The sequence below is a fragment of the Lethenteron reissneri genome, chromosome 28, assembly GCF_015708825.2.
Source record: "Lethenteron reissneri isolate LAM-NWPU_2019-01 chromosome 28, ASM1570882v1, whole genome shotgun sequence".
NCBI lineage: Eukaryota > Metazoa > Chordata > Hyperoartia > Petromyzontiformes > Petromyzontidae > Lethenteron > Lethenteron reissneri.
This window is the reverse complement of record NC_083806.1, coordinates 2,643,735-2,655,823: the sequence shown is the minus strand read 5'-3', so window position 1 is coordinate 2,655,823 and position 12,089 is coordinate 2,643,735. Positions and strand designations below refer to the sequence as shown.

Genomic DNA, 12,089 nt, shown 5'->3' with positions numbered 1-12,089 from the left:
GTCAATGCTGCTGGTATTAGCACACACCGAAAGCAGTGTGGCTAAAGGAATGTGTAATAAAAATACTTGCATTTTTTCTGTGGGGGACGAGATATGCTTATGTGATGTATAGTCTGCTTATTTATTGTGTTACTTATATTCTCCTGAATGACGCTGATGGTTATCTCGTGTTGTGTAATGTTGGCTTGTTGACAACATAATGTCAACACATGCATGACTGATGCTGTGAGTTTGTCCCCGCTGGTTACTGAAGGCAACACGCGGCTTCCTCTTCAAAGCCATTCTATTCATTATCAGTCTCCAGAGTGAATGGCAACCTGCATTTTGTCTCACTGAACAAAATTGCTTCACTTCACGAATGTCCCATGAATGTTGAATATTGCTCGAGAGGAGCTTCAGCTGCAAGAATAATCAAGACATGTTCGCCAGCAGCACCTGCTCAGATCAAATCAGAGGGCAGCACACTGGCCAACAGCCCCCTCTCAATGGGCAAAGGTCATAGTCATTTCCTGCCTTAATGAGCAATGAGACGATGCTCATCTCCAGTTTACAGGCCTGAGACAGTGGTGGAAATTATACATTCCTATGGCGAGGGCGAGTCTATCCATAGGACAAACCCACTGTTGAAATTCCCTACAAAGTGGTATCTATTTCATCGATCCCAGCTGGATGATGCGCTGAGTCAACCTCCCCCCAGCCAGGATTTGAACTCGCAACTTTCTAATTGTGAGCTACTCGCTGTGCCATCCGGCCGTATCTCCACCAGTGTGCAGCTATCCACCCTGAATAAACCCTCCACCATGTTACATTGCGCATGGCAGCCATCAGGTGGCTCAGCGGGAGGGCCGGTGGCTCAGCGGGAGGGCCGGTGGCCCGCGATTGGAAGGTTGCGAGTTCAACTCCTGGCTCAGGGTTGACGTGGCCAATTGGGAGCGCACTTGCCGATTGCCGCAGAGGTTTGTGGTTTAACTCCAGCAGGCTACCTTGGGTGATGTACTGTATTTCGAACTTCTTTCGCACCGTACGTAGCCAACCGTGCTAATCGGTGTGCATTCACTGTAAAATAATACCTCGTCTGCTTAACTGATGGTGGACGTCAAAGACCACGTGGAAGAACAGTCCATTGCGTTGGGCTATCAGGGTCTAAATTTGACTAATTTAAAAAATGACACCACAAATTACTTAATTGGGACACACACAGAAATCGTCGCCGCCTACAGGGAAAACTTGGCAGGAGCCTCATGAAAAAAAGACAGTCTCGAGGCTTTCCTGCGTAAACAAGAACAATAAATAAAACGCACTTTGTTTGACAGAATTAAAATGGTTACCTATATTAATAAATGTAAACACGAGGGAGTGTAAACACACGGTGTTTTGAAATGAAAGCTGCCCAGTCTCGCACTGCCTTGGGGACCACCTGGCACCCAGCCAGACGCGCGCTATGAGCAGCCTAATTACCCATGGGGGGCAGGCTCCTCCTCGACCACAGAGACAGGGCCCACCGCTAACAATTGGAAGCGTACCTTGAAATCCACGCGGCGATATAAACGCGGGTGTCAAGCGAGCTGCGCTCACCTCCCCTTCACGGGGACATTGTTTACAAGCGGCGGCATTGTATTCATGCGTCGATTGGAAAACAACTAGGCGGCTGTTTTACATGAAAAACATTGATGTGCTCCACATCCATTGGCTAAATACCATAACATATATATTATTACAACATTGCTTGATTACCTAGGAAAGCCTCGCTGAGTCGCAAGCCTTTCTTTCATTTTGTGTTCATTTTTTGTTGTTGTTAATTGTGCAGCACTGCGGAACACAATAGCAGCAGCAGCAGCAATAGCACCGAATAATTTGTTACTGATGAATTTGTTACTGATGAATTTGTTACTGATGAATTTGTTACTGATGAATTTGTTACCGATGAATTTGTTACCGATGAATTTGTTGCCGATGAATTTGTTGCCGATGAATTTGTTGCCGATGAATTTGTTACTGATGAATTTGTTACTGATGAATTTGTTACTGATGAATTTGTTACTGATGAATTTGTTACTGATGAATTTGTTACTGATGAATTTGTTACTGATGAATTTGTTACTGATGAATTTGTTACTGATGAATTTGTTACTGATGAATTTGTTACTGATGAATTTGTTACTGATGAATTTGTTGCTGATGAATTTGTTGCTGATGAATTTGTTACTGATGAATTTGTTACTGATGAATTTGTTACTGATGAATTTGTTACTGATGAATTTGTTACTGATGAATTTGTTACTGATGAATTTGTTACTGATGAATTTGTTACTGATGAATTTGTTACTGATGAATTTGTTACTGATGAATTTGTTACTGATGAATTTGTTACTGATGAATTTGTTACTGATGAATTTGTTACTGATGAATTTGTTACTGATGAATTGTTACTGATGAATTTGTTACTGATGAATTTGTTACTGATGAATTTGTTACTGATGAATTTGTTACTGATGAATTTGTTACTGATGAATTTGTTACTGATGAATTTGTTACGATGAATTTGTTCTGATGAATTTGTTACTGATGAATTTGTTACTGATGAATTTGTTACTGATGAATTTGTTACTGATGAATTTGTTTACTGATGAATTTGTTACTGATGAATTTGTTACTGATGAATTTGTTACTGGATGAATTTGTTACTGATGATTTGTTACTGATGATTTTGTTACTGATGAAATTGTTACTGATGAATTTGTTACTGATGAATTGTTACTGATTAATTTGTTACTGATGAATTTGTTACTGATAATCTTGGTACTGATGAATTGTTACTGATAATTTGTTACTGATGATTTGTTACTGATGAATTGTTACTGATAATTGTACTGATGAATTTGTTACTGATGAATTTGTTACTGATGAATTTGTTACTGATGAATTTGTTACTGATGAATTTGTTACTGATGAATTTGTTACTGATGAATTTGTTACTGATGAATTTGTTACTGATGAATTTGTTACTGATGAATTTGTTACTGATGAATTGTTACTGATGAATTTGTTACTGATGAATTGTTACTGATGAATTTGTTACTGATTGAATTTGTTACTGATGAATTTGTTACTGATGAATTTGTTACTGATGAATTTGTTACTGATAGAATTTGTTACTGATGAATTTGTTACTGATGAATTTGTTACTGATGAATTTGTTACTGATGAATTTGTTACTGATAATTTGTTACTGATGAATTTGTTACTGATGAATTTGTTACGATGAATTTGTTACTGATATTTGTTACTGGATGAATTTGTTACTGATGAATTTGTTACTGATGAATTTGTTACTGGATGAATTTGTTACTGATGAATTTGTTACTGATGAATTTGTTACTGATGAATTTGTTACTGATGAATTTGTTACTGATGAATTTGTTACTGATGAATTTGTTACTGATGAATTTGTTACTGATGAATTTGTTACTGATGATTGTTACTGATGAATTTGTTACTGATGAATTTGTTACTGATGAATTTGTTACTGATGAATTTGTTACTGATGAATTTGTTACTGATGAATTTGTTACTGATGAATTTGTTACTGATGAATTTGTTACTGATGAATTTGTTACTGATGAATTTGTTACGGATGAATTTGTTACTGATGAATTTGTTACTGATGAATTTGTTACTGATGAATTTGTTACTGATGAATTTGTTACTGATGAATTTGTTACTGATGAATTTGTTACTGATGAATTTGTTACTGATGAATTTGTTACTGATGAATTTGTTACTGATGAATTTGTTTACTGATGAAATTTGTTACTGATGAATTTGTTACTGATGAAATTTGTTACTGATGAATTTGTTACGATTAGGATATTTGTTACTGAGCATTGGTTACTGATGAATTTGTTACTGATGAATTTGTTACTGATGATTTGTGACTGATGACTTTGTTAATGATGATTTGTTACTGATGACATTGTTCACTGAGAATTATGTTACTGATGCAATTTGTTACTGATGAATTTGTTACTGATGATTTGTTACTGATGAATTGGTTACTGATGATTTGTTACTGATGCATTGTTGCTGATGAATTTGTTGCTGGATGATTTGTTACTGATGGAATTTGTTACTGATGAATTTGGTACTGGATGGAATTTGTTACTGATGAATTTGTTACTGATAGAATTTGTTACTGATGATTTGTTACTGATGAATTTGTTACTGATGAATATTGTTACTGATGAAATTTGTTAGCTGATGGATTTGTTACTGATGATTTGTTACTGATTACTTTGTTACTGATGAATTTGTTACTGATGAATTTGTTACTGATGAATTTGTATACGGATGAATTTGTTACTGATGAATTTGTTACTGATGATTTGTTACTGATGAATTTGTTACTGATGAATTTGTTACTGATGAATTTGTTACTGATGAATTTGTTACTGATGAATTTGTTACTGATGAATTTGTTACTGATGAATTTGTTACTGATGAATTTGTTACTGATGAATTTGTTACTGATGAATTTGTTACTGATGAATTTGTTACTGATGAATTTGTTACTGATGAATTGTTACTGATGAATTTGTTACTGATGAATTTGTTACTGATGAATTTGTTACTGATGAATTTGTTACTGATGAATTTGTTACTGATGAATTTGTTACTGATGAATTTGTTACTGATGAATTTGTTACTGATGAATTTGTTACTGATGAATTTGTTACTGATGAATTTGTTACTGATGAATTTGTTACTGATGAATTTGTTACTGATGAATTTGTTACTGATGAATTTGTTACTGATGAATTTGTTACTGATGAATTTGTTACTGATGAATTTGTTACTGATGAATTTGTACTGATGAATTTGTTACTGATGAATTTGTTACTGATGAATTTGTTACTGATGATTTGTTTACTGATGAATTTGTTACTGATGAATTTGGTTACTGATGAATTTGTTACTGATGAATTTGTTACTGATGAATTTGTTACTGATGAATTTGTTACTGATGAATTTGTTACTGATGAATTGTTACTGAGCATTTGTTACTGATGATTTGTTACGATGAATTTGTTACTGATGAATTTGTTACTGATGCATTTGTTACTGATGAATTTGTTACTGATGAATTTGTTACTGATGAATTTGTTACTGATGAATTTGTTATGATGACTTGTACTGATGAATTTGTTACTGATGAATTTGTTACTGATGACATTTGTTACTGATGAATTTGTTACTGATGAATTTGTTACTGATGAATTTGTTACTGATGAATTTGTTACTGATGAATTTGTTACTGATGAATTTGTTACTGATGAATTGTTACTGATGAATTTGTTACTGATGAATTTGTTACTGATGAATTTGTTACTGATGAATTTGTTTACTGATGAATTTGTTACTGATGAATTTGTTACTGATGAATTTGTTACTGATGAATTTGCTGATGAATTTGTTACTGATGAATTTGTTACTGATGAATTTGTTACTGATGAATTTGTTGCTGATGAATTTGTTACTGATGAATTTGTTACTGATGAATTTGTTACTGATGAATTTGTTACTGATGAATTTGTTACTGATGAATTTGTTACTGATGAATTTGTTACTGATGAATTTGTTACTGATGAATTTGTTACTGATGAATTTGTTACTGATGAATTTGTTACTGATGAATTTGTTACTGATGAATTTGTTACTGATGAATTTGTTACTGATGAATTTGTTACTGATGAATTTGTTACTGATGATTTGTTACTGATGAATTTGTTACTGATGAATTTGTTACTGATGAATTTGTTACTGATGAATTTGTTACTGATGAATTTGTTACTGATGAATTTGTTACTGATGAATTTGTTACTGATGAATTTGTTACTGATGAATTTGTTACTGATGAATTTGTTACTGATGAATTTGTTACTGATGAATTTGTTACTGATGAATTTGTTACTGATGAATTTGTTACTGATGAATTTGTTACTGATGAATTTGTTACTGATGAATTTGTTACTGATGAATTTGTTACTGATGAATTTGTTACTGATGAATTTGTTACTGAATTTGTTACTGATGAATTTGTTACTGATGAATTTGTTACTGATGAATTTGTTACTGATGAATTTGTTATGATTTGTTACTGATGAATTTGTTACTGATGAATTTGTTACTGATGAATTTGTTACTGATGAATTTGTTACTGATGAATTTGTTACTGATGAATTTGTTACTGATGAATTTGTTACTGATGAATTTGTTACTGATGAATTTGTTACTGATGAATTTGTTACTGATGAATTTGTTACTGATGAATTTGTTACTGATAATTTGTTACTGATGAATTTGTTACTGATGAATTTGTTACTGATGAATTTGTTACTGATGAATTGTTACTGATGAATTTGTTACTGATGAATTTGTTACTGATGAATTTGTTACTGATGAATTTGTTACTGATGAATTTGTTACTGATGAATTTGTTACTGATGAATTTGTTACTGATGAATTTGTTACTGATGAATTTGTTACTGATGAATTTGTTACTGATGAATTTGTTACTGATGACTTTGTTACTGATGAATTTGTTACTGATTAATTTGTTACTGATGAATTTGTTACTGATGAATTTGTTACTGATGAATTTGTTACTGATGAATTTGTTACTGATGAATTTGTTACTGATGAATTTGTTACTGATGAATTTGTTACTGATGAATTTGTTACTGATGAATTTGTTACTGATGAATTTGTTACTGATAATTTGTTACTGATTAATTTGTTACTGATGAATTTGTTACTGATGAATTTGTTACTGATGAATTTGTTACTGATGAATTTGTTACTGATGAATTTGTTACTGATGAATTTGTTACTGATGAATTTGTTACTGATTAATTTGTTACTGATTAATTTGTTACTGATGAATTTGTTACTGATGAATTTGTTATGATGAATTTGTTACTGATGAATTTGTACTGATGAATTTGTTACTGATGAATTTGTTACTGATGAATTTGTTACTGCTGATATGAATTTGTTACTGATGAATTTGTTACTGATGAATTTGTTACTGATGAATTTGTTACTGATGAATTTGTTACTGATGAATTTGTTACTGATGAATTGTTACTGATGAATTTGTTACTGATGAATTTGTTACTGATGAATTTGTTACTGATGAATTTGTTATGATGAATTTGTACTGAGAATTGTTACTGATGAATTTGTTACTGATGAATTTGTTACTGATGAATTGGTTACTGATGAATTTTGTTTACTGATGAACTTGTTACTGATGAATTTGTTACTGATATGAATTTGTTACTGGATGAATGTTACGATGCATGTCTGATGAATTTGTTACGTGAGAATTTGTTTACTGATGAATTTGGTACTGTATGAATTTTGTTACTGATGAATTTGTTTACTGATGAATTTTGTACTGATGAATTTGTTACTGATGAATTTTGTTACTGATGAATTTTGTTAACGGATGATTTGTTACTGATGAATGTGTTACTGATGAAGTTGTTACTGCATGAATTTGTTACTGATGAATTGGTTACTGATGAATTTGTTTACTGATGAATTTTGTTACTGATGACTTTGTTTACTGATGAATTTTGGTTACTGACGAATTGTTACTGATGAATTTGTTACGCTGATATTTGGTTACTGATGAATTTGTTACTGATGAATTTAGTTACTGATGAATTTGTACTGATGAATTTGTTACTGATGAATTTGTTACTGATGAATTTGTTTAGCTGAGAATTTGTTACTGATGAATGTGTACTGATGAATTTGTTACTGATGAATTTGTTACTGATGAATTTGTTACTGATAATTGTACTGATGAATTGTTACTGATGAATTTGTTACTGATGAATTTGTTACTGATGAATTTGTTACTGATGAATTTGTTACTGATGAATTTGTTACTGATGAATTTGTTACTGATGAATTTGTTACTGATGAATTTGTTACTGATGAATTTGTTGAGTTTTTTTAAAGGAGGGTCCAGCCAAGATTTCGCAATGGGGAGCCGCCAATGTTGCTGCTGTTTGTAATCCCAATTGAGCAATTTCCAGGTCATTTTGCAGCAATGGGATGTTTATTCAATACAGTACCAGTTACATCATAGCTTTTTTTTAGCTATGGGACATGGAAGCACCCAGAGAAAACCAAACTCCATATCAGTGCCTCAGCCGTTAGCGCATCGTATTAAGAACCCGGCAACCCAAGTTCAATTCCCGCTCATGGCCAACATCAGTGAAAAATATCTGAACTGGTTCTACGCCTCCACTAGGTCGACTCAGCGTTAAATGAGTACCCGGTGCGGTGCGTGAACATCAGAACTAGGGAGACAAAGGTGGCCGGGCAGGGTTCTGGCCACACCACCGCCTCTCGTGTGCCATCTCAGCTTACCCAGGCCTGTTGGAGCACTTGCTCCAACAGGAGCACTTGCTCCAACAGGCCTACATGGGGGGTCTTTGTTGTATTCCTTGTCTAATTCACACCTTCTGTATGAATTCCTATCTATACGCTAATAGCAGTTCTAACATGATCATTAGTTGGGAGTTGCAATCTCGCCCAGGTCCCCTTGCAAAAATAATGTATTTCTAGGCATTCAAAATAACTCAAAGGGTTCGCCTCCTTCACATATCCCCATCCCTCTGCATTAAAAAAAGTCAAACATTTTTCTACTCAACCCATTGGCCTTATGGGCGTGAATTTTAGCAGCATTGGTTCAATACCAAAAAAATCCCGGACCGGTTTCGAAACTCCATTCTCATAAGCCAGCCTTGCTTGAACATATCATGGCGAGCTGCCGGGTGTTCATAGGCCAGGACCGTCTCTGTTACTTTGTATAGGAACTTATACTTGAATATGGGCAGCACTTGTGATGCTTGTCATAATACCTCCATTAGGCATTGCAATCAACGAGTGGGTGACAGAGTGTCATGGTGGTAACACGTGTGCCTCACAGTACGAAGTTCCTGGGTTTGATTCCCAACTCGGGCGACTTTGTCTAATGAATAAAAAAAAAACTGTCCCTGTTTCGTTCTCCCTCTGTCCTGCGTGGAGTTTGCCGCAGGTTCCCTGGTTTCCACCCGTGGCTAGAAACCACACAAAGTGACCGGTATCGTCTAAACATCACAATGCTGAAAAATTACCTGAAAATAACTCAATTTGGGTGACACACTGCAGCAGCACCGACCCCTACTTCAAAATCCTAACATGACCCCCCTTGAATTTTTTTTTACTGGGTAGACAAGGGTTAACAAAATACAGTGATGTCTAAACCAGACAAATAAGTAACATAAAACCCACATATTCTTGGTCCTTTCGGTAAGGTCACGTAGAAGGGAAATAATAAAATAATAAAAATAAAACATTATAAAATTCTCACGATGTTTCGGCCACAACGCAAGCAGCCGTCCTCAGGTGAAGAACAAAGCTGTCGGAAAGACAGCGTCCTAATGACAGTGTCCTAATGACAGCTCTGTTCTTCACCTGAGGATGGCTGCTTGCGTTGTGGCCGAAACGTCGTGAGAATTTTATTGTTTTATTTTTATTATTTTATTATTTCCCTTCTACGTGACTTTACCGAAAGAACCAAGAATATGAATCCCTGCAGTCACGAAAGCTTTAAATCGAAAGTCATTCTCTCTCTTGGTATTCAGAGCGGTACCTTAAATCCAGGTACAACTGCGAAGTAACGTGTCAATGTCTACCGGACTAACCATTTGATCCCATCCACAGTGTGCACTGCAGAACACAACAACACACCCACTCACCCACCCACCAACTCACCAACTCACTCCACCCACACTGCAGGTCACCCCACTTCCATGTCTGCTTCCTGCCTCGGAATTCCCTCCCATCGTCTCCTTGCCGAGTGCTCATAATAAAATAATCATCGTAGCCCTGTTGCCGAACGCACGACACGACGGCTGCGGATATATAAAGAGACGCGTCACAAAGCACCCGCACCGTAGCCCATACCTGCTGGCTGGGCCTCAGCAGCTGTTTCTTCCTTGCGGGCTTCTTATCCGGCTCTTTGTCGACATCCAAGCAGCTGTCGCCCACCACCTTGTTCTCCTTGTGGTCACCCAGAGGGCCTTTCTCTCTCTTGTGTTTAGCTGCGGCAAGGAGGCCTTCTTCGTTGAGCTCACGCACCGTGTCAGAGTTCACGGTAACTTTGCTTAGAAACTGCGAGTCGACATCTTTGCTAAGCACTGCACTGAATTCCATCTCCTCCGTGTGCTGCCGCAGACCATTTCCAGCTGTGTCGAGGTCCAATTCACTTTTTAGTTCCGCCTTGCACAACTTCCTCCTGACCTAAGAGCTGTAGATTCCGATCGGCGCCCAGCTTGGCCAAGCCCGGCACGCCGCCGACGCCGGCGTGCTCCAGCAGGGCACCGCATCGCTCGCCTTGCCTCTTCTGCACCAATCGCTTTTCCCGCTTGGCAGCTCGTTCGTCGGGTCTCAGAGTGAAGTCGCTCTACAGAGAACACAACCAGAAGACAGCAGCACGCAGACGCCGTCAGCAGATCGCTCGCAGCCGGTGGCCGTGCTGCCCGCGGCCCGTCGCGCAGCGCCGCGGAAGCCGCCATGGTCGGTGGAACGTGCTCGCTTGCGAAACGCCCTCCCTACCCCGTGGGCGCCGAGGTTAGCATCTCCTGGCTTGCCAGAGTGTGGCAGTACAGCAAGTGGGTTAATTTCCAACTGTACAAGAATCGAGCGTGACCCCCCTCTCACGCACGGGATGGACGGCCGGTGACATCCAAAAGGACGTATGGGCTGCCAGTTATAAAACGAAATATATTCTACAAGGACTGGGATGGAGCTGAGATAGTAAGTATGCACATTGTTGGTTGTCAGACATCGTACAGATAGTCACCCTTGCTCAGGACAGCGATCATTTTAAGAATAAGGGTATTAAAGCAGTTATATTTATTTTGACACCTAATTATCTGCTATGATGAAATATAAGACACGTTTTGCCCAGAACTTGCCATGTTAAAATGTAAACCGTTCATAATGAGTCTGCGTTTACTTTTTTAACGTTGGTCTCAAAATGTTCCGACTCGACAACACCAGTTCACAAATAATTATCGCTTCATCTTGTTCAATTCATCATGTTGATACGTGGCCATTGCCGTCACAACACTCTGATAATGATCGATTACACCATTTACTTAATTACAAGCGCAATGGCTACAAAGCTGACACCACGAGCTCCACCACCAACCACGGTTGAACATTAGCGGCGAGTTACATCCCAACCATTCCAATGACCCCCTTCTCCACCCGTTCACCGCTGCACCGGCTTGGTTTACACCGCCTCCCGTGCCCTCACCCACTTCTTCCCTCTCTCATTCACCGTCACCACAACCCGAGAGGTAGACACTTTGGTGGTACCTTAAATCCAGGTACAATCGCTAAGTCACGTGTCGATGTCTATGGGACCGACCGTTTCGTCCCATCCACACTGTGTTCAACCTCCGCACTGCAGGTCACAACAACACACTCACTCACCCCTCTAGTCACCCACAAACCCATCCACCAAACTCACCCACTCACTCCATGCACACTGCAGGTGTTTCGTGACCGCGTCGTCGCGCGCGTGCTCAGCGACGCCCTTGCGCACGGGACGCACCATCATCGGGGGACTTTCCGGGTTAAACTTTTGAATGGAAAACAAAAATCTAATCTCACCACTTATTGCAGGCACAATGAGGTGCTTGTTATTGTGATAAGAATGTTTATTTATTCTTACACCTGTTTACCCAGGAAAGCCTCAGAGTCTCAAGACTCTTTTGAAAGAGGGTCCTGCCAATCTTTTTTTTTCCACAGTAGGAGGGCGATGTTGGTCCTATGTTGTGATCCCAATTTACGTAATTTGTAGGTCGATTTCTCAGGATTGGGTCAGTTGGCTAAGAGCAGTCACATTTTATGCTTTGCAGCTGTGGGAGGAAACCACAGAACATGCAGAAATTCCATGAAGATCAGTAGAATAATATACAAACGCCACACAGAAAGGCAACGGTGTTGGGGATTGAACCTAG

General features: G+C 37.6%; 1 protein-coding gene across 1 annotated transcript in view; it reads right to left on the bottom strand.

Annotated features, from left to right (window-relative positions):
• The window catches only part of LOC133348768 (autism susceptibility gene 2 protein homolog), a 269,387-nt gene that overhangs the window by 206,602 nt on the left and 50,696 nt on the right, over window positions 1-12,089 (bottom strand). The window contains 2 exon segments of the mRNA XM_061561755.1: window positions 10,024-10,344; window positions 10,346-10,522. Of these exon segments, the coding sequence (XP_061417739.1) occupies window positions 10,024-10,344; window positions 10,346-10,522 (498 nt within the window).